General features: G+C 40.5%; 2 protein-coding genes across 8 annotated transcripts; one reads left to right on the forward strand and one right to left on the reverse strand.

The window, feature by feature from the left end:
* The first annotated feature begins 4,662 nt into the window (after positions 1-4,662).
* Positions 4,663-11,809, forward strand: gtf2a1l (general transcription factor IIA, 1-like). Of its 6 annotated transcripts, none has more exons than XM_046070824.1 (10): positions 4,672-4,816; positions 6,917-7,031; positions 7,173-7,293; positions 7,448-7,571; positions 7,713-7,762; positions 8,546-8,639; positions 8,743-9,293; positions 10,552-10,791; positions 10,982-11,071; positions 11,159-11,809. In XM_046070824.1, the coding sequence occupies exons 3-10, from the start codon at positions 7,234-7,236 to the stop codon at positions 11,264-11,266; spliced, it is 1,317 nt and encodes a 438-aa protein (XP_045926780.1). In that variant the 5' UTR covers positions 4,672-4,816; positions 6,917-7,031; positions 7,173-7,233; the 3' UTR covers positions 11,267-11,809. The 6 variants fall into 6 exon arrangements, with proteins under 6 accessions (XP_045926778.1, XP_045926780.1, XP_045926781.1 ...); XM_046070825.1 differs by having other exon boundaries at positions 7,192-7,293; positions 7,369-7,571; XM_046070827.1 differs by having other exon boundaries at positions 7,192-7,293; positions 7,375-7,571.
* An 844-nt stretch (positions 11,810-12,653) lies between these two features.
* LOC123984125 (lutropin-choriogonadotropic hormone receptor-like) lies at positions 12,654-26,428 on the reverse strand. 2 transcript variants are annotated; one of them, XM_046070819.1, is made up of 11 exons: positions 26,020-26,428; positions 25,630-25,701; positions 19,305-19,379; positions 18,973-19,047; positions 18,053-18,127; positions 17,694-17,771; positions 17,448-17,516; positions 16,947-17,021; positions 15,268-15,456; positions 15,047-15,100; positions 12,654-14,214 (listed from the first exon to the last, which is right to left on the reverse strand). In XM_046070819.1, the coding sequence occupies exons 1-11, from the start codon at positions 26,226-26,228 to the stop codon at positions 13,293-13,295; spliced, it is 1,893 nt and encodes a 630-aa protein (XP_045926775.1). In that variant the 5' UTR covers positions 26,229-26,428; the 3' UTR covers positions 12,654-13,292. The 2 variants fall into 2 exon arrangements, with proteins under 2 accessions (XP_045926775.1, XP_045926773.1); XM_046070817.1 differs by having other exon boundaries at positions 12,654-14,442.
* Between the last annotated feature and the right edge of the window lie 1,222 nt (positions 26,429-27,650).

Genomic DNA, 27,650 nt, shown 5'->3' on the forward strand with positions numbered 1-27,650 from the left:
GAACAAAGGAGTGTCAAAACACTCAACTCAACTCAATTTTGCCCATCATCACAACACTGTTAAGATACTAAGACATCCAGCAGTGACTAATGGCAGGCAGCTCAATAAATGCCACATGATATGTAGGAAATTATTTTCTAATGCGCTGCAAGCTGTGTGATTTTATTTGTCTGAGTTTTATTTGATTACCTGTGATAGTGTGCAGGTACAGAAGAATTATTTACTTACCCTGGATTGAATTTGCCACTTTGGGAAACACACTGCTGACAGCCGTGGTTAATGCGCATTCAAAACCGCACATTTAACAATATAGTTTCACAAGAGAGCTGCTGTGTTTTTAATGCAGTACTGTTCACATTGGCCCCCGTGGTGATGAGTCACTACTCTACAAAGCCTCAACCTTGGACCTTTTGAGTCTCTCCTCCTGAAGAATTAACATCCAAAAACATTGGACTCTGTTTCACCCTTGAACCGTAAGTCTTACTTGTTTCATGTTATTAATTGTACGTGTATTGCGTGTTTTTATGGTCTTTGAACACACAAAAGTGGTGGTGCCTTAACCCTAAAGGTGAGTACAAAGTTTCACCTTAAATGACAACCATTACACTCCATTTATCAAAATAATGTATGAAGAATTATATCACAATCAGCTTAACTGAAGATTATATTTGTGACTACAACAGGTTTTAAATCAATCCCACCAGTTGTTGTTCTGGTTGATCACCACAAGGGGCAGTGTTTGTGACAGTAAATTGACCATTGTTACTTCCATTACTTTAATTGCATTCAATCTCAATTTTCAATGACCAAATCTTTTCCATCTCTGAGCCCATACGTACAGGCTAATACAGAACATAGATAATGTAATACTGTTTATATAAGGGAATAAATAAAGGATCATCTTATAATTCAAAGAGCTTCCATCTGTGTCCACAGTAGCTTTAAAGTGAAGTGACAGCTAAGTGGCTGTTAATTTCAGCGACTGCAGTATCCACAGGGGTGTCTCATGTTGCTGCTTTTCAGCCGCAGCGCTCTCGTCCTCAGAAGAGTAGTCAACCTACAGTGTTGAAAGAGTGGCAGCATTGCCAAACAGATGCTTGGAGGAAGCAGGGGTCACGGCTCCTGCTGCTGCTGCTGCTGAACAGATTGAACACCAAGTGCAAAATTAAGTATTTTATAAAGGGTGAAATATTTTTAACTCTTGGCATTGTGCACTCTTTGGATCAGAGACTGTACTACTGAGCTCCCAGCACTGAGGAAAATGTTCAACAGTGTAACCTTTCTATTGAAAGTAACCAGAAAACTACAAGTGGCAAGAAAACCATGGTCTCTAAAACTAGACAGTTGAGATAAGCTACAGAGAACTAAGCCACTACTACGATACTGAAGCCATATTTAATATTAGGAAAAATAGATATTGTAATAGGCTACACATTTCAGCTTATAAATGGTGTTGTGTTTGTTGCGCATTTTAATGCCTTGACGACGAGGGGTGGGGGGTGCTCCCACTTAAAGCCCTATGGCTCAAGGCCAGCCATTTTCACTGTCGTAATGAATGGTAGTGTTCCGCCCAGAGCCAAAATATAGAAAACCATCTCTAGTTCTTTCCTTAGTTTCTGGTAGCTAAAGCTAAGTAATCAGAATCAGAAGGAGCTTTATTGCCAAGTAGTGTTTTACACATACGAGGAATTTGCTGTGGTGATAAGTTGCTACACGTAGACAAACATACAGTCAACATAAATAAATGTAGAAATATATAAATATGGAATGGAAGAACAACCTTGCAGATATATACATGTGCATTATTCTGGGTCTGTGCCGTGCAGAAGTAACGCAACGGAAGAGAATATTGCGTCCATATAAATATACAACAAATATCAACAATCAACAACAAATATGTGCGACGTGCCAAGTCTGTGCCCGACACGAGATGAAACAGTATTTACATGTGCAGAGACATTTGTATCATTTGCAAAGGGGGAGTGTCAGTGGGGGACCCGGGACTAGTTAATGTGACTAGTTGCAGACGGGAAGAAACTGTTTTTGTGGCGAGAGGTTTTGGTCCTAATGGACTGCAGCCTCCTGCCAGAGGGGAGAGTCTGAAACAGTTTGTGTCCGGGATGGGAGGGGTCAGCTGCAATCTTTCCAGCTCGCCTCAGAGTCCTCGAGGCGTAAGGTCCAAAAGAGAAGGAAGATTGCAAGCAATCACCTTCTCTGCAGAGCGAACGATGCGCTGCAGCCTGCCTTTGTCCCTGGCAGTGGCAGCAGCGTACCAGATGGTGATGGAGGAGGTGAGGATGGACTCAATGATGGCGGTGTAGAAGTGCACCATCATTGTCTTTGGCAGGCTGAACTTCTTCAGCTGCCGCAGGAAGTACATCCTCTGCTGGGCCTTCTTGGTGAGGGAGGTGATGTTCAGCTCCCACTCGAGGTCCTGGGAGATGATGGTGCCCAGGAAGCGGAAGGAGTCCACAGTGGTGACTGGGGAGTCACACAGGATGATGGGGGAGGGTGGGGCTGTGCTCTTTCTGAAGTCCACAACCATCTACACGGTCTTCACAGCATTGAGCTCCAGACTGTTCTGGCTGCACCAGGTCACCAGATGGTCGATCTCCCACCTGTAGGCGGACTCATCCCCACCTGAGATGAGCCCAATGAGGGCTGTTGGCTCTGTAGGTGAACTGCAGGGGGTCCAGGAGTGGGTCTGTAATGGATTTTAGGTGGGACAACACAAGGCGTTCAAAGGACTTCATAACCACAGAGGTCAGGGTGACGGGTCTGTAGTCGTTAAGTCCAGTGGTCCTTGGTTTCTTGGGGACAGGGATGATAGTGGAGGCTTTGAAGCAGGCTGGCACATGGCATGTCTCCAGTGAGGTGTTAAAAATGTCTGTGAACACCGGAGACAGCTGATCAGCACAGTGCTTCAGGGTGGATGGGGAGACAGAGTCCGGCCCAGCTGTTTTGCGGGGTTTCTGCCTCCTAAAAAGACCGTTGACATCCCTCTCTGTGATGGAGAGAGGAGGGGAGGGAGTGGAGCTGGCCAGCTCTGAGGAGGGAGGGGAAGAAGTGGTGGTGGACTGAGGCTGAAGCTGAGCAGAGGAGTCACGGGGGATGGTGTCCGATTGACTCTCAAAGCGGCAGTAGAACTGGTTCAGCTCATTTGCCAGGTGAGAATCGTTTATGGAGTGGGGGACTTTGGGTTTATAGTTTGTGATCTGTCTGAACCCCCTCCAGACAGAAGTGGCGTCGTTTGCAGAGAACTGGTTCTTTAGTCTCTCTGAGTTCAGTCGTTTAGCTTGTCGCCCCTCTCTGCTAAACCTGTACTTTAACGCCCTGCACCGGCCCTGTCACCACTCCTAAATGCCTCTTCCTTTTTCAACCTTAGCTGTCTTATTTTTAGCTTTAAACCAGGGTTTGTCATTGTTATAACTCACCCTGGTCCGTGTTGGGATGCAGCTGTCCTCACAGAAGCTGATGTAGGATGTCACAGCCTCTGTAAACTCATCCAGATTGTTGGTAGCATTCTTGAAAACATCCCAGTGAGTACGGTCCAAACATGCCTGGAGGTCCTCAACAGCTTCACTAGTCCACTTCTTTGATGTCCTCACAACAGGTTTACAGAGCTTTAGTTTTTACCTGTAAGCAGGAATCAGATGGACCATCACATGATCAGTGTGTGACGGCGTGATAGGCACTGCTAACTGTGGTGTAGCAGTGATCCAAAGTGTTCCCCTCTCTGGTTGGACACTTTATAAACTGTCTGTATTTGGCTGAGATTTCCCGTTAAAGTCACCGAACAACAACAAGGGAGTCTGGGTTTGTCTGTTCCACACAGTATCCGGTCGGCCAGCATGCTCTGTGCATCCTGAATGTTGGCGTGCGGCGAGATGTAAACACTGACCAGTGAATGAAGCAAACTCACGGGGGGAGTAAAACGGTTTACAGTTAATGATAAGAAATTCCAGATTAGGAGAACAGTGCTGCTGAATCACTGTCACGTCGGTACACCAGCCATTGTTAATATAGAAACAGACACCTCCACCTTTTGTTTTGCCGGAGAGTTGGAAGCCTAGCTGCAGCGCGGAGTCCGGTATCAGTTCAGACAGCCAGGTCTCCGTGAAGCACAGAAGAGGAATAAAAGTCTCCGTTTTCCCCACCAGAAGCTGAAGTTCGTCCGAAGACGCACAAGCGACCCGGTGTTCTGACGATCTATGCTGCCTTGTTGAAAAATGCTACCATAGCGCAAATCGATAGCAGAGACTATCCAGTCGCTCTGCCCTATCGAAAAATGCTATCTTATGTGTTCCCTTTTTCAATCCCATGAAGGTATAACTCTCACAGTATTTTATGACATATTCTGTTTTTTTATTTCAGGGGTAGGGTATTCTGACTAATAATGATATTATTTTTTTTTATATTACTGACAGATATTGACTGATCAGACCATAGACTGTATGGTTGAAATCAATGCGTGAGACTTGAGAGACCTGAAGGTCCAACCATCCAACCATCGTCAACAGTTCATCCTGCGCACAGGGTCGCGGGGGCCTGGAGCCAATCCCAGCCGCCATCGGGCGAAAGGCGGGGTACACCCTTGACAGGTCGCCAGTCCATCGCAAACCCTGAAGGTCTCTGCTCCAATCACATTCCACTGTGAAGCTTGATTACCTTCACCTGTGTGTGCACACGTTCCATCCAGTTGGTGCGGGCAAAACAATCTGACTTCATCACTGTTAACTGTATGTTTCCAAAGTCCATTGTTACCGGACCACAGTTACTTTTGCCTTGAATCATGCTGACCAACACAGGCCCAGTGGTAAGCAAAGCTGCTTTTCAGCTAGTGTTGTTAGAGGCTAGCTAATAGCCTTAGCTTCCTTTTTGCTAGAAGCTAACTAACAGCAAAGCTATTTGGTGTGTGTTGGCCTGTATATAAGTCAAGTAGCCTAATAAATGAAAGCACAGTTTCTATTCAAATATAGGCAATTTATTCTGAGCCTCGAGCTATTTATTTGGACTAGCTCAGTGATGTTTAATTCATCATGTGTGTCAAGCAAATTCTCATCCAGAAATCTACCAATTAACGTTAGGTCACATGTAAAAGTTAGCTCTGTGTTAACACCACCTAGTATTAGCAGTAACATCAACAATGTTTTTGTCCCTGTAAGAAGTCTGCCCAGAAAACATTTTATTTAATTAACATTGACTTAATTGCAAAGTGAAGAGTAATGGGGAACATGGGGAAGTCAATTCTTGACAGAATCGAATCTTCAAATATCGTTAATTAAAATGAACTAATGACTGAGTCATTTCGTTCTTTCACGTTATGCTTTATTAAGTGTCACATAATTAACTAAATAGATCGTGTCAGTCCATTAACTGCTACCGACAACCGACTTGCCTCTCATTCTCCGGCGCAGGCAGTAAGTCAAACTGCCGAATGAACAAAAGACTCTGAGGAGGACCCATATGAGTGGTGAACAAATACTTCATTCCTGCTCCACCGTAGCCGAGCTCACATGACAAATGAAAGACTCAAACCAAACCTAGAGACCTACAGTTGAGAGTCTTGAACTAGGCTAATCACTTCTGTTTCCTGTGGTAACCAGTGCTTTAAGTGGGGCGGTACGCAGTACCGGTGTTCTGACGAGCTATGCTGCCTTGTCGAAAATTGCTACCGTGGCGCAAATCGACAGCAGAGACTATGGAGTCGCTCTGCCCTATCGAAAAATGCTAGCTTATGTTTTCCTTTTTCCAATCTCATAAAGTTATAACTCTCACAGTATTGACATTCTGTTTTTTTGATTATATTACATCATTTCAGGGGTAGCGTATTCTGATAACTAATATCCATCTATCAAATAATGCTCCCAACACAGAATCATTTTATATTGCACCACTACTCACTCCATGTGTACTGTACGGAGATGGGGAGCATGTTCAAATACTATATTATGCTATCTTTATTTAAGATATCATGGGTAGCATATTCTTCATTTTTTTGACGTTACTAACGATCAGCCACTTTCTCGACGGCATTCCCAACAGCAAGGTTGCACAGATTTATGGGCGTGGAAACAAACCACGCTTGTGGGTCATACACATGCGCAGAACCCCTAAGTAGCACATCTCGATAGGTAGCATAAATCGACAGAACACCGGCACCTCGACATTTTACTCTTTGGCGTACCGGGACATTTTCCCAAGCTGCTGGTACTCTCCTCTGCCCTCTCCATATCAAGTTCTCTGGGCGCTACGTGACGCTCACCTGCTCACATTCTCGTCTGTGGCGGAGAGAGACGAGGGAGAAGAGAAGCTCGGTGCCTTTTAAGCAGCTGTGTGCTGAAAGTAGCTCGTCAATGTCACTTTTCGTGAACCGACCAATCAGCCTGGATGGGGCAGACATTTAAAAGATAGGTAGATAAGGTAGACAGATAGGTGTCCTTCTCGCTGGGGACAGGTCAGAATCAGAAGGTCTCCATCACTTTTTGAAAGCATTTGTTAAAAATGTCCTGGAAAAACGGCAACAAGAAATGTTAAATAACAAATGACGCAATGCACAATAAGAAAACATGCAATGCAACTGAAATGAAGAAACAAATGTGCATTGTCCAAAAAAGTATCTTAAGCTTAAACAACAAGCTGCTCAGTACTGCATTATATTCCACTATATTTATATATTTGGAATTGTCACCTGCCACCCTTCCCTTCACATAAATAAAGACATTTCCACCATAAATTGGTACAAAAAGTGTTTAATGCAAAGTCTTCTGGGGGTGGACAAATCAGAGACTAATGACCATGTAGAGCATATTTCTTGCACAAAATGAATGAATGACAGGCAGACAGACTATCCAAATAAAGTGTGGCCTGTAAATATGTTAATATTATACTAACTAACATTTTACTTTGTATTTAGGCCTAATGGGGAGGACTGGCATCTATTTTTTTTCCCCACTTCAAGCACTGGTGCTAACGGAGCTCATGCAATTGCTTTGTGACGAGCGAACGAGTCCAAGAGTCCAAGACTAAATGTACGAATTACTCCCTCAGACTACTCGTTCCTCCTGAGTCATATACAAGATTAGGTCAAATGAACGAAACGTTCTTTGGACGACGCACCACTAGAATTTGGTACATGTGCCACAAGCAGCTCAACAGTTTCTGATTTACAGTTTTTGTAAACAACTGCAGGCCAAACTCTACTTGTCCATAATTGATGATGTGATTGAGAGCATGAGGGAGCTGTTCATGGATGAAGGGCTTGAAGACAGGGTCCTGGATGATTTAAGACATGTGAGTTATATTCTACTGAACCCACTTCACTTTTTAAAAACTACATATAATGCACATTTTGACTCAAGTTGTCAGTTACAGCAAAGTTAGATCATCTAGTGAGGAAGTATGCACCATACCAGGAAGACAGACTGCTGTGTCTTCTGATGTGCAGCTTTGGGAGTCAAAGATGATGCAGTCAAAAGCAATGGAAGACTTTAGGAAAAACAATATCAACTCATCCAACTTTGTGCTGCAGCTCCCCGCCAACTACAGTCAGACTAATCATGAACTCACAGGTAATGCAGTGCTGCTTGAAATTAACTGCTTCTGACAAAATAAACATGTTTGTGGTATGAATGTGCATAGAGGGCGCACTGTACTGTAAGTCAGAGACAGCCCACTCTTCTAACTCTTCTGCTCTGATTTTTTTCTCTCAGCCTCAGTTGTGATCCCTGCAAGTCAGAATATTCACCGTTTCCCAATCAAGGCAAGTGTCATCAAGATTTGTAGCACATCACATGAGGGGCACATATGAAAGCAATAAAGTCAATAATTTTAATCTGTAAAGCAACTGGATTTCTTACTATTAAATTTAACCACTACTGAATACGTAATGTAAATAAAATACCATTGAATTTATATCATTGAAATATTTCAATTTGAAAATAATCCATCTGTCTTTGTGGTTTTAACTCTGTCCAGAAGGTCGTTTTAAAGTGGTGTAATTTCACAAATTTTATTCTAATTTTTTTATAGTTCAATGATTTTAATTTATTTAAATTCTGATCTAAAAACAAAGTCAAGTTTAAAAAAAACAAAAAAAACAAATGAAGTTGCTCCAATCGGATTTGTGTCTAACCTGTCTGATAAATTACATTCAGGCTTGATTTTTATTCTTGGTTGCCTGGTGGATATTTTAAGTTTAAATATTTCATCATTTTGGTGTCAGAATTGTTTTCTATCCTGAATTTGTTTGAACCCTAAAAAAGAAATGCGTTAAGTGAAGTTTTTGATATTGCACCACATGAAATGAGCTCCTGGAAATATTCACACCACACAAATTCAGCTAGATGGTTGTCATAGTATAATTAACTGCTATACATTAGGAGCATTTAAATGTCAACCATAAGTATTCACCAGTGGTTAAATGTCACAGTTGGGTGTGCAGTTCCTTAAGAGATTCAGATTATTATGGTTATTTTTTGCCTCCACAGTCACATTCTCTTCATTTGTCTGACATGATACCTGTTATGATAATGTTTCATTGCAGAACAACTCAGAGACACTTGCTACTTTTTCTCTCCCTGCTGGGTTATCTTACCCTGTGCAGATACCAGCTGGAGTCACTCTACAAACAGCTTCTGGTACACAATGACTTTACCTGTTATGGGCCTACATCTGTTTTAGTTTTTTAGCAAGTAATATTAGGCTGTAATATATAGTGCTCCTCCCTTTTGTCTCACTAAGGTCAACTTTACAAGGTCAACGTTCCTGTTGTGGTTACTCAGGCCCCAGCAGGTCAGCAACCTGTATCTCAACCCACACAGAAAGTCACTGAGTGGAGAGAAGCGCCTGGCCCTCAGTCAGCTGCAGTCCCACCAAACACTGTTCATCCTCAGGAGGTAGAGCCATCGTCTGTTCCAGCTACTTCTGTCACAAAGCCGCCACATCCAAACTCCAGTTTACCCCCCGGTCAGCAGAGCAGTCTCCCCCAGAAGCCTCAAGTTCCTGCTGCTGAGACCTTGCAGCTTCAGGGGGCCCAATTGCCAGAGCTCACGCCGGAAAAGAACGAGCTGAGTCCACAACCTGAACCTGTGAACCTCAGTATGAATTCCTCACCCTGCAGTCAGCTATTAGACTTCCAGATCAGCACGGAGGAGGCTTTGACTCAGGCGTCAAAGACCAGAGACATTGACGACATCCTGAAAGAAGTGATCGAGGAGGAGAGAGAGAAAGCAGAAAGGGCTAGGAGTCTAGTGCCTGCTAAGACTGACAACCAGTCTGAGGCTGTCCTTGGGGTAATTTGAAAAGAATATTTTATGCAAATACTAAAAACAGAAGTAGGCACAGATGTGTATTGTGAAATTAATAGTTCCAGATTTTGGGGAATACACTAATTTGCCTTCTTGCTGAGAGAAAATGAATACAACTAAATATGCAGCTGGAGCCAGCAACTGATTAGCAAAACACTGGAAATGGAGGGGGGGCTACCCTGGCTCTGTCTAAAGGTAAGAAAATCTGCCTTCAAACACCTCTTGCTCATCAGTAATCTTCAAACATTCTGTGTATTCCTTAGAGAGCCCACTGCAGATGGTGTGAATCTTTTTGACGACATCAACTTTCAGTATCCAGACCTTGACCTTGAGAGCTTTGTATCATTCCACGTCCAGTTATTATGCATTTATTGCGCTCCCTAGAGGTTGATTTGAATGAAACTTTCAGGGTATGTCTGTCACTCATGAAGACAAATTGTGATGATTGGCCCAATGGTTGCTGATTTATGTCCATATAATTCCAGAGCCACACCCAACTTATCGACAAGATTTATTTAATTTTTGATCAGCTTGGTGATGATCCAGTAAAAATGTGGTGGCAATCAGAAGGTCTAGGAGAAGATGTTAAACACGTTTTTCAAAACATTCAAAATGGCATAACCTATTTGTAGGTGGACCTTAAGCATCCTTGAGGCTTTTTTGTTAAACATTCAGCTGGACTTGTGTGATGAATTTCTAGACTTATGGTGTGAGGGGCGTGGCCTTTCAAATGTTGCATTTTTAAGCCTTAATTACAGCGCCACCATGTGGCTGACTGGGCTCATATTTTTGTGAAAGCTTTTGCACATCATTTCCAGTTAGCTTTGTGCTAAGCTAAGCTGCTGGCTGTAGCTTTATATTTACTAGACAGACATAAAGTGGTATCTATCTTTTCATCTACCTCAAGAAAGCGAATGAAAGTATTTCCCAAAATGTCGGACTATTCCTTTAAAGGGCACTCAACTGGTGTTACAAAATCTAGGTGGTGGTGGTGTTTCCTAGGCAGAGAGAGTTTAATGAAGGACATTAAGTGTAGGATCCAGCATTTTTGGGGCTTTTTTCATCACACTGTACTGTAACAGCAAAACGGACTGCTGTGCCACCAACTTAAGCCAATTCAGGTGTGCAAACTTGAAAGAATCTCAAAGAATAGAAATCTTACCACAGCAGTTAGTCCCACTCCAACTTAAGTTTTTCTGAATATTATCCTGGCATAACTGTCATGTTTCTTCTTGCTTCCAAGCTGGACCTGGATTATAGCTACAGCCAGCTGTCAGACATCGTTCAGCTGGATGGTCCTGCTGACAACTCTGACATTGAGGAGGAAGAGGGAGTTCCCCTGGAAGAAAATGACTTTCTGGGTATAATCAATGCAGAGGCCATAAAGGCTCTGCAGGAAGGAGATGGCAGCAGTGACGGCAACAGCATCTCCTCCAGCAGCGACGGCGAGGGGGCAGATGATCTCGTTAATGCAGAGGAAGAGGTGAGGGAGAGAGACCGAGCCTGATATGAATTGTTTTATTTTTTGTCACTAAAACATCTCAGTAGGGGGAAAACTCCTGTTGATTTGTTCCCTCTTTTCCTAGAAAATACATTTCTCAGTCAAAAAAAAAAAAACATGACTTGGCTCATTTTAACAGTTTGTTTCCCACACCATCGTTCCTATTGATTAGGATCCTTTGAATTCAGGTGATGACGTGATTGAGCAGGACATCCCCGATCTCTTTGACACTGACAATGTAATCGTTTGCCAGTATGACAAAGTAAGAACATTTTGTCTCTCTCCTGGCCGTCATTTGCCTGTGATGAATACTGACTGTTAACATTGTAATATTTCCTTTCTGTTGCAGATCCACCGCAGTAAGAACCGCTGGAAGTTTCATTTGAAAGATGGAGTAATGTGCTATGGAGGCAGGGACTATGTGTTCTCTAAAGCTGTTGGGGAAGCCGAGTGGTAATGCGCTTTAGATTTCTTGCATACATCAGATAATCGTGTTGAAAGAAGGGGGAAAAAAAAGGATTTGAAAGGGCAAAACAATCAGTGAATTTAGACCTGTAATTTAGCTCACGGAGCAGGCTGTTTAAAACACCACTGTCCAAAATCACTGATACTTCTGTTTTAGTTTCTTGCATCAAGTCATTTACGATGCTACCAATTACTTAGTGTTGCATTTGAATCCAATCTAAGGCAAACAACATGAATTTATGTTGTATAATATTGTGCGGAGAATAGTTTACTTTATTAGTGGAGCAAAACATTATTTGACCTGGACTGTGTATTCTTTTGTCGTGATTATGTTGCTTTGAAGGTTCGTAATGTGCTATTTGATTTTCAAACATTGTAATGTCTTGCCTTTAATCTTGCTTAAAACACACTGAGGTGCACTGTTGTGCTGCATTTAATAAACCTTTTTTTTCTTTCTGTGCAACCCTGTACAAAGCCAGTGTTGCCTTGTTGTCATATAAGAATAAATCAAACTATTGAAACCAAACACATAAAATGCCAGCATGGACACTAAAATTGATGTATGTTTGACTGTAGTTTGGATAGACACTCAAGTATTTACTCACAGCTGGGGGAAAAATGTGCAGGGTGGTGTGGCAGCGTCAGCAACAACTCACAAAAAAAATCAGTGATAAATCCTTGAAAAGTTTTCATTTTGACATTGACAGTGTTGTCACAATTTTAGTAACATTCTTTGGTGCAGGCCTGGTGTGTAACATTGTAAAATTAATTTTCTTGTATACCAGCTTCAAATATTGCATCCTAAATAGTGTAGTGTGCACATTAGCGCAGAGTGTACTTTATAGCAGTGGTTCCCAGTCTGGGAGTCAGAACCCCCACAAGGGGTTGTAAGTTCATTCTGAGTAGACGAAACAGGATATCTGCAAATTACTTGTTCATTCTAAAAATGATTCAATCAAAACAAAGGGGGGGGGGTTAAACGGTATGCAGCTGAGTCAATGAGCACATCTCCTATATAAATGGTCACAGAAGGAGGATCTGTGGCACCACCAGAACCTGATGTCCTTATGTAAATGCCACATGTCATTTTCCACAGTTATGTGTTGGACATGATGCACTGAAGGGACTCTCTGTCCAGCATTTGTATGTAAAGTTTCAGAAATACATTGTCAACCAAAGTAAATACGAGCTTCTTAAGTTTCTCAGATGAGCTGCTGAGTGCTGTTTTTGGAAAGGTAAAGCATCCCAGGTAAACCCATATTCGGGTATGTGTTCTGAACATATGTATACAAGTGGAGGTTTGGCATGGGACTATACTGTATATCCTGGTATGTTAGTCTCGACAGCTGTTATATGGGGAAACAGTTGGTTAGCGTGAGTAATTGAACACCTTTTTTTTTCTTTTATTAAAATGTCTTATTGTGAAAATCCAGGACATTTTGAACAGCAGTAATATTCTCAAAGACCAGGCTGCAGCTTTAACTGAGTCCCTTGGCTGCTCTGACATGTGTGCAGTCTTCAAGTGTGTCCAAATGTCTCCTGAGTACAACAACCCAGTAGATGGCACTAAAACTGATGTCGGATGAGCTAAAACAAAGACTTCCATTTGATTATATTTACTTTTTATTAATTCAAACTCAAAATCTCAGCCTTTCTAAGGATAGGATAATAAAGACTTTCTACCTGTTGATCTTTAATAGAACCAAATATCTGGTTGTCACAACACCATACACAAGTGCTGTTTTATATATCTTGATGACCATCAATTCTTTAGGATAGCTTTGCAAACAAACTGGTGTTTTATTTATTCCCCAATCCTGCTCCATCCACCTGCCACTTTGAGAGTTTCCGGTAATGTGGTACACTTTATAAACTAACCTAGATCAAATCTGGTCTGACGCCTGCCATGTACAAGACGAGCAGTCTCTTCAACCTGACCTAAAGTTTGAAGAAATGCATTTTTAGCGAGACAGCAGATGCTGTCTTCAAGTTCATAATACAATTCTCTATGTTGATGGTCATGTGGCTCCCTTGTTTAGAAAGCAACCCTTCATCTTAATGTGATAGGCATAGAAGCTATGCGAGTGATGTTTTCTGGTGGACGTTTTCTGGGTAGAGTTGAGGTGCGAAGCCAGAGTCTGTGACCTGTAGAAGTCAGTGTTGGCATGGCAGCAGCCGCAGCGGCTCAGCAGCAGGCGCACGTCCTTCCTGAAAGCCCGTGTGAAGAGGGTGTACAAGAAAGGGTTGCAGAGGGAGTTGATGGGATAAAAAAGGATGAGCAGGATCTTTGAGTTAGACACGGTTATGAGTGGCATGCGCAGGGCTGCTGAGATGGCAAAGAAGGAGATCGGCGCCATGCACAAAAAGTCTGTGAAAATGAGCACAGCCATGCGTTTGGCAATCTTAGTGTCTCCATGATGGGTAGAGTGCTCTGGGTTGTGGACGCTCAGAAATATGCAGATGTAACAGTAGCAAACCACCAGGAAAGCGACGACGTTGAAAATGAGCACAGCCACCACATAAACCTGAGAGGCTGGTGTGTCGATGTCCATGGGCAGACAGATGCTCACTTTGCTGTAACTGCTGACCCCCACTAGAGGGAGCAGGGAAACCAGCAGAGAGAGCCCCCACCCTGCCCCCATCATGGCTGTCACATGTTGCATCCGGAGCCTCTTGTTGACATGCATGGCATTGGTGATGGTGTGCCAGCGTTCTAGGCTAATCACTGTCAGTGTGTATACTGAGAGCTCGCTGGAAAACACAGTCAAAAACCCAGCTATGCCACATCCATGCCCTGTCTGCCAGTCTGTGGCGTGGTTATAGTACTTGTGACGGGAGTAGTAGTCCATGAAGGCGATGAGCATCAGGTAGAGCCCCATGCACAGGTCGGCGAAGGCCAGGTTACACATGAGAAACCTGGAGATGGTCAGCTTATGGTGGCTAATTAGCAGGATGACAAGAACAGCCAGGTTACCAGCCACAGCGAAAACTGTAATTATCCAGGTGAGACAGCGCAGGACTGGAAAGCCCAGCAGGTCCTCACAAGGGTTAAAAGCATCTGGCTTTGGCGTGCACTTGACGAAGGGGTTGTTCAAACAATTAAATTCCAGGTCTGGATACTGAAAGTTGATGTCGTCAAAAAGATTCACACCATCTGCAGTGGGCTCTCTAAGGAATACACAGAATGTTTGAAGATTACTGATGAAAATAAACTGTGTTTAAGATCAAATATTTACATCAAAACGATGGCTTCTGTTTGTGTCACGGGCCATACGAGGACTGCAAACATGTCCCTGTATTAGGAGTTTATTTTTCTCATCAAAATCATCTTGAAACAAATAGGATCAACATGTCAGTTTTGAGAAACTAAATATCTCCGGAGAGTTTGTTATTTTTAACTACAGTAAAATCAAAAACTATGAAGTGTCATGTGAAGTGACAGTTGCAGCTCTTGCGGCTGAAGAACGGCTGAAACATTCAGTAAACAGACATAAGTATTTTTTTCCCATAATTTTGCCATTTGCTAATTCCACTCCTTTGGTTAAATTTTGGGGCTCTGTGAAAATTATTTTTCCATTAAGTGTAAATTAGAGTAGACCATCTTAAATCCTTTCTACACTTGAATATCATTATGTTTGAGATACTGGGGGAGTGTATTATACATTTTCTAAGTTAAGGGGAGGGTTCAGAGAAAATATTAATGTCTTACTTTTTAACCCCCCCCCCCCAGTAACTTTTGTACTGTCCCTAAGTCCCCAGTGAAGTAGCTTACGTTTCAGTTTCGCTGAGATCGCACAGCTTTGTGAAGTTCTTTAAGGCACTTTCCCTTTAAATAAAAAAGAAAAGAGGGGAAATGTTAGACCACAGAAAATGTCAATAAACTCCACAGCTAATTACCATGCTGCTGATGATCTGTATTCATTTGACAGAGCTCTTGTTCTTTATGCAGATGTGAATGGATTTGTTACATCTCTGGCAGCAGTTGTCGGTTACCTTTGTTTTCGACGCCATGTGTGGAAGGCACAGCAGTGGCTAGGGTACGTGAGCTCGGCCTCCAGCAGCTCAGCCAGGCTCTCCAGTGGCGGGAGGGCCTTCAGAGCAAAGGCAGAGCTGGCTTTCAGAAACCTCACCTGCCTTAACCCTTTAGGGGGGAGGGAACTCAGAGCTGTGGAGGAAACATCCCTGAATCACACACGTAGAGATATATTTCAGTGACGGTCAGTCAAATAACTAGAACATTCAGTGTTTTACTAAGGCATTGGACTACCACAAGCCACTAAATCAGTTTTGGCCAGTCATGTCTGGTATGTCACATTTTAAATTTAGTCGGAGGGTTACAAAGCCAGTTTTTCCCACAAGAAGAGCCACCATGTTGGATTTTGCTGATGGAATGCTGTTTCAGGCAAATCAGCCAATTTACAGTGTTTTCATATGCACCATCCAATGAGTAAATCGCACTGTTTTTCTAAAGAGATGCTCATTCACAACAAAATGCCTTATGACACAGAATAGAGGATGTAGTTACTGACATTTAATGAGGACACATTTTATCCCAAGCACAATGAATATTGAACATCGAACACAATTAACATACTTTCATCCCTCATTTAACCTGACATTCATCAAATCTGAAACTATCCAGAGGTACTACAATGAACCCTGCACAAGCAAAAGGAAGACCGCTAGCATTCCTGCGTGTCAGTGAATACTATAAATAATAATAATACCAAGATTAGAGGAAATTTCTTATCTATAATGTAGGATTGCTTGTAATCAGAGACCTTGCAAGCTGTATTCTCCGCCGACTGGGCTATTTGCTAACTAATCAGTATTCAGAAGCCCCACTTGCCTTGTTGGTTGTTTACACAGACAGGCTGTCACCGGCCTAATGTTTATACAATAAAATGATAAACATTGTTATGAATATTTATCTTGCTTACTGACCCAATTCAAATTTGGCCACCTTAATGCTGTTGATGTAGCAGATAGAGAATGTATGATTGTCCTCTTCCATATTAACTTTGTCACTATCGTAAATTTGCTGCTTTTGGATTTCAATCTTGTATCTGTGAAACCTGAACTTTTTAGGGGCTGATTCAAGAACAATTTTTGGGTACAAGTATTTTACTTGAGTATTTCTTTTTATACTTCTCCATTTGAATACATTTCACAGGAAAATTTTATTTTTTACTCTACTACTTTTGACAGATATAGTTTGTAGTTACTGAAGCTTTTACATTCAACATATATTTAGTTGATAAAATATGAGGAGTTTCAATAGAAACAGTAATGATGAACTACATCAAAATTCCACATGAACACATTAACTCTACTTTCCTATAATAAACATTTTCTAAAAAGGCAATACTTTATGCCAATACATAAAAAGTATTGTAACACTGTGAAAGGGGATATTCTGCATGACAAATTGAGTTTTACGTGTAATGGAGTATTTTTTTGATAGTTACTTTTGTAAACACTTTGGGGCAGTGGAACAAGGTGTGGAGCAACATCAGCATTTTTAGTCACCTGGTACCACTCAACTCACTGTATGTTTAGCTCTGTTTTGCTCTCCACCTGAGATAAAAAAGCTGTTTAGCTGCTAGCTTTAAATGCTAAAATATTGATTCTCGCAGCTTTAAATAAATGATAATTTTCTTGGTACTACTTACAGAAGACTTGGACCTGTGGCTCCTTCAAAAGCGTCTTCTTGGATGTAACTGAGATACCTGTTGTCTCTCAAAATTCTACAAAAGACAAAAAAACAACTGAAACACAAGTGACTTCCAGTCCAAACTGTAGTTCTGCAGTTAACATGCAATATGAAATGAAATGTAAGATGACACATTAATGGCCAACAATGCCCCAAACCCCTTTTTCATCTACTTTTTGTTTTCTCAACTTGACACTGAGGAAGATGAGCATTATTTTTAGACTGCAGGGTGTCTGCACATATCTCGTCCCCATCAACATTCAACGGTACAGGGCAGAGTAAGAAAACAATGGGGCATCCAATCTCTGTTTAGTCTTACATAACGTTTGTTTAGTGGTACACTCAGTTTTTATGATTAGAAAAAGGAAAAACCTGAACAACAGCAACATACCGTATCAGACTGTTATGCTGTTGTTAGCTTAGTATGAAGGGAAAGTCTTTTAATTATCAAAATGCTTACAGTGTGTTGAGCTTGGTTCCATTGAATGCATGAGATTTGATTTCTTTGAAGCTGTTTCTAATGAGGTTCCTGTCAAGGACACAATGTTATACATTTTGTTGTTTGCTGTCAGAAGCATCAAGGTCAGAGAACTGAACATCCAATTACATAAGCATATTGAGACACATCTTTGCAACAAATGGTGACAAATTGTTGCTTCTAGCTCTGATAATGAGGTAACAAAAGAAATATGGCTCCTTTACTCACATTTCAACATATTCCTCTGTGATACCCTGGAAAGAATTCGCAGGAATGACGTCGATCCTCATGTTGTCTGCCATTTCTCTGTACACAGAGGAGTTAACATTAATTTGGGGTGTTTGGCTAAATTATGAGTTAGACAAAATTATGTATATTAATAGCAGTTAAATGAACTGTGACCCAGTTTCAGGATTTGCGGCAGTGTCGGTGGCATTATGACATTGATAGATAAAAGTAAAACTAGGCTCAGAATAATCAATTTGGGTTCCCCTTAGAGTTACACCAAGAACAACACACAGTTTTGCACACGCAGAAAGACACTAATCCTGTTTAGAAACTCACTATTTTTAAATGCGATTACTTACAGGATAATATTTGGCGCCAGGGAAGAGATAGTTGTGAAGTCTGGGAAGTGTATCACCCCTGTGTTCGAGATGCTCCTGTGAAGACGAGCAGCAGAGACAGATGATCATAAGCAGATAAGAACAAATCTGTGCAAACAAAATATCACAGAGTTGCAGACTGTCTCAGATGGTAAGAGAAATTTCATGAAGCAGTTTTGAAAAACATTCCCGCATAGATGTGGTTCATCACATCGTGTCAGTGTCTGCTTGTAACCTTTGATATGTTCCTTTACATTTAACTTTTAGCAATGAATGCTAGATATATACAGTATGTAACGTACTGTATGTTCAGATGGGTATCTTTTGCCTAGAACATAGAGGTCATAAGAGGAGATCTGCAGCCTCAAACAAACTGTTCAAGACACAAGACTGCCAGTGGTTTGAAGGTGGCAGCAAGAAAGCAGACACAACCCGACTTTTAGACTTTAGTGTTTCAAACTCCATGCTCCCAGTTTGGTTTTTTTTATTCCATATTTGAAATTTCAAGCCTTACTCAAGATAACCCTGATGGCATCATTGGCCTTTAACCCCTTAACATTCCTCTTTTATTTCGCCCAGACAGTTTTGCTATTGGCTTTTTTCCCCCCAACTCATTTGTACTTATTTGATGTGTAAGCATGTATAGCCTCACTTAACTTACAACTCAATAGGAAAACATACACAAAATTGATACAAAAGCCAAACAATAATCCAATAGCAAGACTCTTAAGTCTACAGCCATGCTACATTATACTGCTGTGAGGCTGTACTTAGCTAACTGCGAACGTCAACATGCTAACAGGCTCACAATGACAATGCTAACATGCTGATGCTTAACAGGAGATGGTAAAGACAAAGCCACCTGCGATAACACAGCAATAATGTAAAACGGGAGGACTTACAAATATTCCAGCTTGGGCAGGTCAGTGAAGGCCTCTTTTTCAATAACCCTCAGACTGTTGATATTCTGCACTGAACTGCGGGAATGAAAATGAGGAGAAGTATCAGTTATCACAATTATTGTTGTCAGTGGCTGTCAACAAACACAGCCTAGAACATTTACACATCAGCCGCACTGAAAGTCAAGGATTAAACACGTTGCTTTGTAATTAAGAGACTAATCCTGTGAAACTTAGGTGAAATGCAACACACACACACCAGCTGTTCAAATGAATAATTACTTTCATAGTGCAGTTTGAATCTGAGGTGCAGTGGAAGGTAAAGTGTCACTTACATTTGAGTCAGGCTGCGAAGGGAAAGGAAGGCGTGTCTCTGTATCTTTGTGATGCAGTCGCTCTGGGAGATCTCACTAAGGCACAAAGAAATGGCTTCACATCACACAACGGATTAACAAGAGCCTATTAACAATTTTCTCCTGAAATGTCTCAGATCAACCTAGCAAATATGCAATTTTTAGCAAAACTAAAGTCTCATCACTTGCTGGATGTCCTCATTGTTCTGAGCAGCAACCATATTGAACACCAGTGAAACGTAGTAAGGTTGTTGGACTATAACAGTGCATTAGTCAGAACTCATTTGACAGGACCCCAGTATTTGTTCACTAGTTGAGGGCACGTCAAAGCAAAGGGGAGTTTTTCCCTAGTGGAGAATGTTATCACAGAGAAAATGAAATCACAGAGTTTAGAGCATAGTAGTCTATTATTAGCAAGGAATGCCCCTGATTGGCTGACTACATTTGTGGATCATATTCACACTCTCCATGGTAAAACTGTCAAAATGATTTGTAGACAAATCCAACCCACAAATACACTGTGATCTGCAAACACAGATTTGACACTTGCACAGAAATAGTCGTTGGAAAATACAAATTGTAAAGAGTGATTTGTAAAACATAAAAAGAGAAGTTTTAAAATTCGAAAACAAACGTGAAACGATCTGCATACACCGTCACCGTATTGGAATGGTAAGGAAAATTCCTTTGTTTTTGTTGTTCACTGAAGACATTTGGGTTTAAGATCAAAAGATGAGTATGAGACAAGAGTTCAGAATTTCAACTTTTATTTCCTGGTATTCACATCTAGATGTGTTAGACAACTTAGGACATATCACCGTTTGTATTAGACCACAGCATTCTTAGGTGAGCAAAAGTAAAGGAACAAAAATCTTAAAGTAAATAACATTTAATATTTGGTGGCATAACCCTTGCTTGCAATAATGGGCCTGCGACCCATCTACATCACCAAACTGTTGCATTCTTCATTTGTGATGCTATTCCAGGCTTTTACTGCAGCTTCTTTCAGTTTTTGTTTGTTTCGGGGTGTTTCTCCCTTCAGTCTCCTCTTAAGGAGTTGAAATGCATGCTCTATTGGGTTAAGGTCAGGTGATTGACTTGGCCAGTCTGAAAACTTCCACTTTTTTCCCCTGATGAAGTCGTTTGTTTTGTTGGCAGTGTGCTTTGGGTCATTGTCCTGCTGCATGATAAACTTCCTCCCCATTAGTTTCAATGTATTTTTGCGTAAATTGGCAGACAAAATGTTTCTGTCCACTTCTGAATTGATTCCGCTGCTACCATCATCAATTACATCATCAATAAATATTAATGAGCCTCTTCCAGAAGCAGCCATGCACGTCCAAGCCATGACGTTACCTCCACCATGCTTCACAGATGAGCTTGTATGCTTCAGATCATAAGCAGCTCCTTTCTTTCTCCACACTTTGGTAGAGATTAATCTTGGTCTCATCAGTCCATAAGATTGTGTTACAGAACTTTAGCGGTTCATCTCTGTACTTCTTTGCAAATTTCAATCTGGCCTTCCAATTCTTCCTGCTGATGAGTGGTTTGCATCTTGTGGTGTGGCCTCTATATTTCTGCTCTCTGAGTCTTCTTCCAACAGTGGATTGTGATACCTTCACCCTGCACTGTGGAGGTCGTTGGTGATGTCACTTACTGATGTTTTGGGGGGTTTTCTTCACAGCTCTCACGATATTTCTGTCATCAACTACTGTTGTTTTCCTTGGCCGACCTGTTTGACGTCTGTTGCTCAGTACACCAGTAGTTTCTTTCTTTTTCAGGACATTCCAAATTGTTGTGCTTGCTATGCCCAATATTTGTCCAATGGCTCTGGGGTATGTTTCCCAAAAGCATCATTGCTAACTACGGTAGCAACTTACTATGGTTGGAACTATGCAGTTGCGACGCAACTGTTTCCCAAAACCCTAGTTCGAACTATGGAGGTAACAAAGTTGGTAACTTACATGGAATGAACCATCGTTAAGCGACGCAGGTGTTCCCCGAAACCATAGTTCCGACAAATGTTCGTACCAACTGTCGATAAGTTGCATAGCTTGAACTACAGCTCCTGATCTGTGGTTAGAAGCTTAGTTCACAGTGACTACGTCACAGGTAACAGAAAATGCAGTGTTAGGAGGTGGATTTAATGTGTTTTAAGCAGGGAATTTTTTCAATGTAGTTGTAAAAGTACTTTTAGATGTATTTGTTGGGTCATGGGTAGGGCTGCATTATTTCAGTACTAAGTAGGCCTATCTTAGAGTAGACCATCTAAAAACAGCAGGTGTTTTTCTCACAGATTACCCATCTGTTCACAATAACTTAATTTAATATTAGTCACCCAGTACAAAGGTTAAAGGACAAAACAGAGAATGTAAAGACAACACTTTATATATACTTATATAATATTACTTTCATGTATACATTTCCAGGCCTCTAAGGAAGATGGATGTTCTCTAGTCTTGATTACAAACATGCATAAATTCATGAAAGTACTGTAATGAATGAATCCCTGAGAGCTTTAGCTGCCATTATAACAAAGATTGATGAACTCACGAGTCGAACCAGCTTCTGTCTCTATATAGAACATACAGACACTCAGCTACTTATCGCATGGAGCTATTCTCAAGACCTAAATTTTGTTTGCAGCCAAGGGATTCATAATAGTGTTAAAGTGATACTTGCAGATTAAACCTATTTTACTAAATGTCTTGTAATCGCTAATAGTTCTTAATTTTTTCTTAGCCTATATGAAGGCAAAATAAAATGATTAGGTTATATGTTATTTATATTGTTGATTTCAGTACCATTGTTGATTTTCTTGTTATTGCCGGTACGACTATGCTATGAAAAGCCTAAATAATAAGTTAGCATAATAATGTCACTTAATATCGGTCACAACTGACATATTTAGGCATAATAAATATGCGTGATATATGTGAGTTTCGTGCTGTGAAAGTCAGACGAACACACCTGGAAACATGTTCAAACTACATTGGTTCAATCTAAGTTAGTTCAAACCACGGTGGTACCAACAAGGTACAACAGTTTTGGAAACGGTCGTATTTCAGATGTTTGTTAGTTTAACGATGCATCGTACCAAGATAGTTTAATGCAACCTTCCGTGGTTGTACAGGAAACGCACCCCTGGTCGATTTTCCTTCTTTTCTCAGCTTGACAATGGCTTGCTTTTCTCCCATAGACAGCTCTCTGGTCTTCATGTTGGTTTATCCTCTTTAACAGGAAATGCAGTCTTAAAACGATGAAAACTTAAGACTACTCATGCAGAGCTATTTAATGTTTGGACAATCAACCTAAAAGGGAAACTGTCACATGTTCCAATAGTTTTGCTCACTTGAAAAATGGGTGGGTTCAAACAAAGGGTGATATTTCCTGAGTTGTTAAACACATCTAGATGTAAATACCAGGAAATGAAAGCTGAAATTCTGAACTCTTGTCTCATACTCATCTTTTGATCTTAAACCCAAATGTCTTCAGGGAACAACAAAAACAAAGGAATTTGCCTTACCGTTCCAATACTTTTGGTGGGGACTGTATAATATTAACCAGACAAGCAGATAAATCTTTTTTCATTCATTCAAGTTCTGGTTTTCAAGTACAAGTCACAGATTTCTATTTGTGGATCATGACATTTTTGTGGATTTGAAATATATTTGTGGATTGTGTTTTGTGTTTACAAATTGTAATATACATTTGTGACTCATAGTCTGTGCATTTCCAATGATATTGACATTGATTTACCACCATACATTTATGACACAAGTTATGGATTTCTTTCCTTACTTTTAATGCACTTCTCTTAGAAATAGGACAGAGTTGATTGATATTGGGATGCAAACCATGAGGGAAATATTAAAATACCACCAACAACAATTCATACTTCTAGGGTACTACACACACACACACACACACACACACACACACACACACTTCACCTCATGTTTGGAAAAGCTCCAAACATACATCAAGGATGCATCTAGGCCAAGAAGACTAAGTGAAAATGTTTAAGGAGGACTAAACAAAGACCTTCAGAGACAAACAAAGTCAACAAGACTTCTTGATTTGCCCTTGAGCACTTTGTTTTCTGATGGAGGCTGGCTTCCTTTTCTGAGCCACACTCCATCTTCTTTTTGTAATCATCGTTTTAAGACTCTCATTCTGCTATAATCAGCCGACACTTTTCTTGGGTTAATGTCACTCTGCTTCCATTTCATACAAAGAAACAATTAAATGACTCCATCTGTACTGCTTAAAATTTTGTTCTTTTACCCCCTCCTCTGATTGCATTATGTATAGTGTCATAATTACCACTTACAGCTTGTAAAAAGCTTTTTCACATGGTCATCTAGATGAAGCTGTGCTGCTGTGCTTCCAGTTTGCGTCATCTGAAACACAGAGCTCCTCATGTCACTCTGCTTTGACACAGGTTTTATTGGCCAGCATGCTGAAAAGATGAAGTCTCACAGCGTTAGGACTGTAACCTCATGTAAACTTTAATGTATTATATCACTATCAACTGTTTTGTGATAGAGACAAAATCCAGACATAACGAACCTATCGCGTGGAAGTACTGTAAGTATTCGGAATTGACAAGACCTTGTCCCTGAGGAGCAGAGACAGCAAACTGAACACACTCAACACAATCCAGCCCCATTTGAAAATGGTTTCACCAAAAGCTAACAAATGTTATCTTCTCATCAAACTGTTCGTGATATATTAATTAAATGGTGAAACCCATACACTAAAACAATTCAGGCTAATGTTATGGCTTTAGGACTTGAGTATTTAGTAGCTGTAAACATGATAAAGATGAGACCAAATTAATCAGCGATTAAGATGAAGATCTATCAGTTTTAACTGGATTTTACTGACGTGTAATCCAGACCCAAGGTACAGCTTCATTTAGCTGGTGGTATTTATGGTGTTTTTTGTTTTTTTTGTTCGACAATTTTCAGTTTTTATCGGACACATATTGCTCTTTTAAATAGATCATGATCATCACAAAGAATATCAAGCAAAGAATATCCAGAATTGATGACAAATTCACCTTTCACCTTTTTGTTGATTCTTAATGACTGAATGTCTGAATGGGACACATAGCTAAAGGCTGCTCTTGTAGAATGAAGTGTAATGCTGTAAGAACAGAAAAGGCGTTCAAGCGTAATCCTAAACCTGTTCGAAATGTGATGACTTGTGCATGTGGATGAAACTTTATAATAACTGACAACTGAATCTTCAAAATCTCCAGAGCAAGACATCAAAGTGAAATGTAATTATGTTAGGAAATAATGAATAGTCATCAACAAATGTTCACTGTTGCTGTTATTGTGCCTGGTCAAGATACAAACAGCTGGGACATATCTGATGTAATAGTTGAGTCTTTATTAGTCAGAGTTCATTGGATCATGACAGAATTCCTCCTCCCCCAAATAGTGTTTCAGATATCAAAATGACTAAATATCAATACGCACCCCATTTTTATTTCCAAGCCTTCTTTCTGAAAATAATGTAGTAGTCATTGCCACATAGAGTTATTATGTTTATCCTAATATTATTCTTTTAAAGGACATAAAAATCACACTGAAAATGTGAAATTGCACCCATTGTTTAAATCTGTTCTGAGGTGTCAAGAGACAGGTGGACACACGTACATGTCCTGTAGAAACTCTCTTTCTCTATTTCCTACTGGTGCTACAATATACTCCCACATATTTGGTTAAAATCAAGCCAAGGAAGGTTAATGCCTAACTATGACCTTGATGAGGGAGAATCTTTATAGTGTTGTTTGAAATCCTAATTGGACATACTGCAAATGCTCTGCACACACAGAACAATAGGTGGCGCTACAGGGGAAGTATATTTTAACTGTAAAGTTGCCATGGACTCATGGAGGCCTATAGAGAAAAGGTCCTTTTTCTGTCCTAGACATTACATTTCTTCCCAGTGGATTTGTTTGCAGTATGTTCACCCACACACATTCATATTACTGACAATGTTATTAGCATAAATGTTTATTTAGGGTCAGTCAAATGTGAGTTTTATGTCCAGAATCTGTCATATTTCAAGACTGGAAACATACAACAAACAAACTGTGTTTATCAGGTAAAATGTATGTAATTTTAAAACAGTTCGCTCAAGTTTTAATTGTCAGCATTCCCCTTTGCTTGTATGATCTGTCAAGGCCAAGTATCTCATATTCCAAGTTAAACCACAATTTAATGTGACATTAAGACACCTACAGTATATTTCTTCACTCAACAAAAACATGTAAGAAAAAATAAGAACTTACATTATTGTAATGTTGATCAGCTCCTTGAATGCATGAGTGGGGACTTCTTTCAAGGTCAGATGAGTGAGCCGTCTGTAACATTCATAGGTAAAGTTGTTGAAATAAAACAAAATCGCAAAAGGCAGACATGTCTCCTCGGGTTATCCTTCTAAATGACACTTATGATCAATCCTGTAATACGTTTAACCACGTGTCAAAATATTAATGTTAATGTGACAGTGAGGGAAATAAAAATAAGTTCCAAAAGAAAGCCAAGTCCATAAAGTACGACAGGGACACTGACTTGTTCAGGGTAAAATAGCTACCTCAGACCCTCGGTGGGTAGATAACAAAGATTTTAAACGAGACTGGCTATTATGGACACTATGGAAGTTGGGTTAGCCTACTTACAGTCGAGGCACGGATGTTGCTCCTGCCCGGGTGGCCAGCTGAGTGTCTCTGCTGCACTGAAAAGTGTCGGCGCTGCAGCGACAGATGGCCGGACAGGTATAAGCCCAGCAGGAGCACACAGTGAGCACACCGGACAGCGCGACCAAGAGCCAGACCGCCCGGGGAGCCATGTGTGACACCGGGCCACTCACGACGGAATTAAAAAACATTCAAATAAAGAAGAAAAGAAAACCCTTGCTGACTCTTCTTAAAAGTTTAAGATTAAAAGACAACTACTCTGGAAAATCTAACATGACAAACGAAAGCTAAATAACGTTTTTTCCCCACCTGCACTCTCACTGATAGAGTTTGTGGATCTCACTGCTGCCTTCAGGTGCTGTCGTAATTGGGAAAATGTTGCCCGTCTTGGAGACCTAACAAAGTGAAATACAGGCGGATTTTGCTTTGACAGCTGAGCAGCAGAGATGTGACGTTTAGTGGGTGGAGGCAATGAAAGCTCTGTGAAATGGTGTTGAAAGTGATGTAGTGAAGTCACGCTGTCACTTTTGTTTGTTTGTCATAAATCCATTTTTTAGGGTGGAGAGTAACTTTTTTGCATTATTGAGGTGGTGGAGCACTTTCTTTATTTTGATAGGTGAAAGGGTGAAATACTGTAGTTCTTATTCTTTAAAATAAATCCAAAGAAACAAAGGTCAATAACAGTGGGTTTGGAAGTCTTTGCTCTATCATGTTTTCTTATACCACTCAATGCACCCATTGGTTTCTATTCTAAAAATTCCATGAGGTTTGGAAACCCATCTAGTTTAAGTGCAGATTGATTAAAAGAAATCTGCACTGCGTTACCTCTCAACAATATGATAAATTGTTCAGTGTGTGACATACCGCAGTGTTCATCAAAGCTGATGTTCACTGGGGTATGTCACACAACTTAAGCAAGTTACAATGGTCTACAAGTAGAGTTTTATATCATATGGAAATGAATCAAAATCAACAGATGCCTGAAACTGTCAAAACTGTGCATTCAGATTTGTTAAACAGCAAAGTTGTATGCATAATTGCTTGCTCTGAATGCAGAACTTAACTTAATAATAAATATTTCCATTGCTGTGTTGTTACACGTCTGCTATACATTATTTATACTTCGTTCTGTTAGTGCTCTGCTGGGTTTAAATAAAAGGCTAACATTAATAATGTTCACTATGTTATTAATCCATGCACCAACAATTACAAGAAGCAAACAAACGTGGAAACAGGATCACATATGCACATGTGCACTTGATGGCAGCATATCCCTCTTAACAATGAGGCTGTAAGTAGCCCTAAAAGAAAACATAACTGCTTTCCCCCTAATTTTTCTGTTAATTTGGAAAAATTTGTTTCAAAACTTTAATAGTGTACCTTTTAAAATGATTGTTGATGTGAGGCAGTTTGTCAGTGTTCTGAATTGCAACCCAATCTGCAAAGTTAGCAATGTAAAATAACGGTTTTACACAGTTGTCTGGTGTAGCTCATGTCTGTGACAGCCACACTTCACATAAAAACTGACAGACACAGCAACTGAAAGCTAGTTGACACATGGTGAACATAGAGTCCCCCTAGTTAGTTTAATCTCTATTGGCTAATTGTGGGTT

Source organism: Micropterus dolomieu, linkage group LG15 (genome assembly GCF_021292245.1).
Source record: "Micropterus dolomieu isolate WLL.071019.BEF.003 ecotype Adirondacks linkage group LG15, ASM2129224v1, whole genome shotgun sequence".
Classification (NCBI taxonomy): Eukaryota; Metazoa; Chordata; class Actinopteri; order Centrarchiformes; family Centrarchidae; genus Micropterus; species Micropterus dolomieu.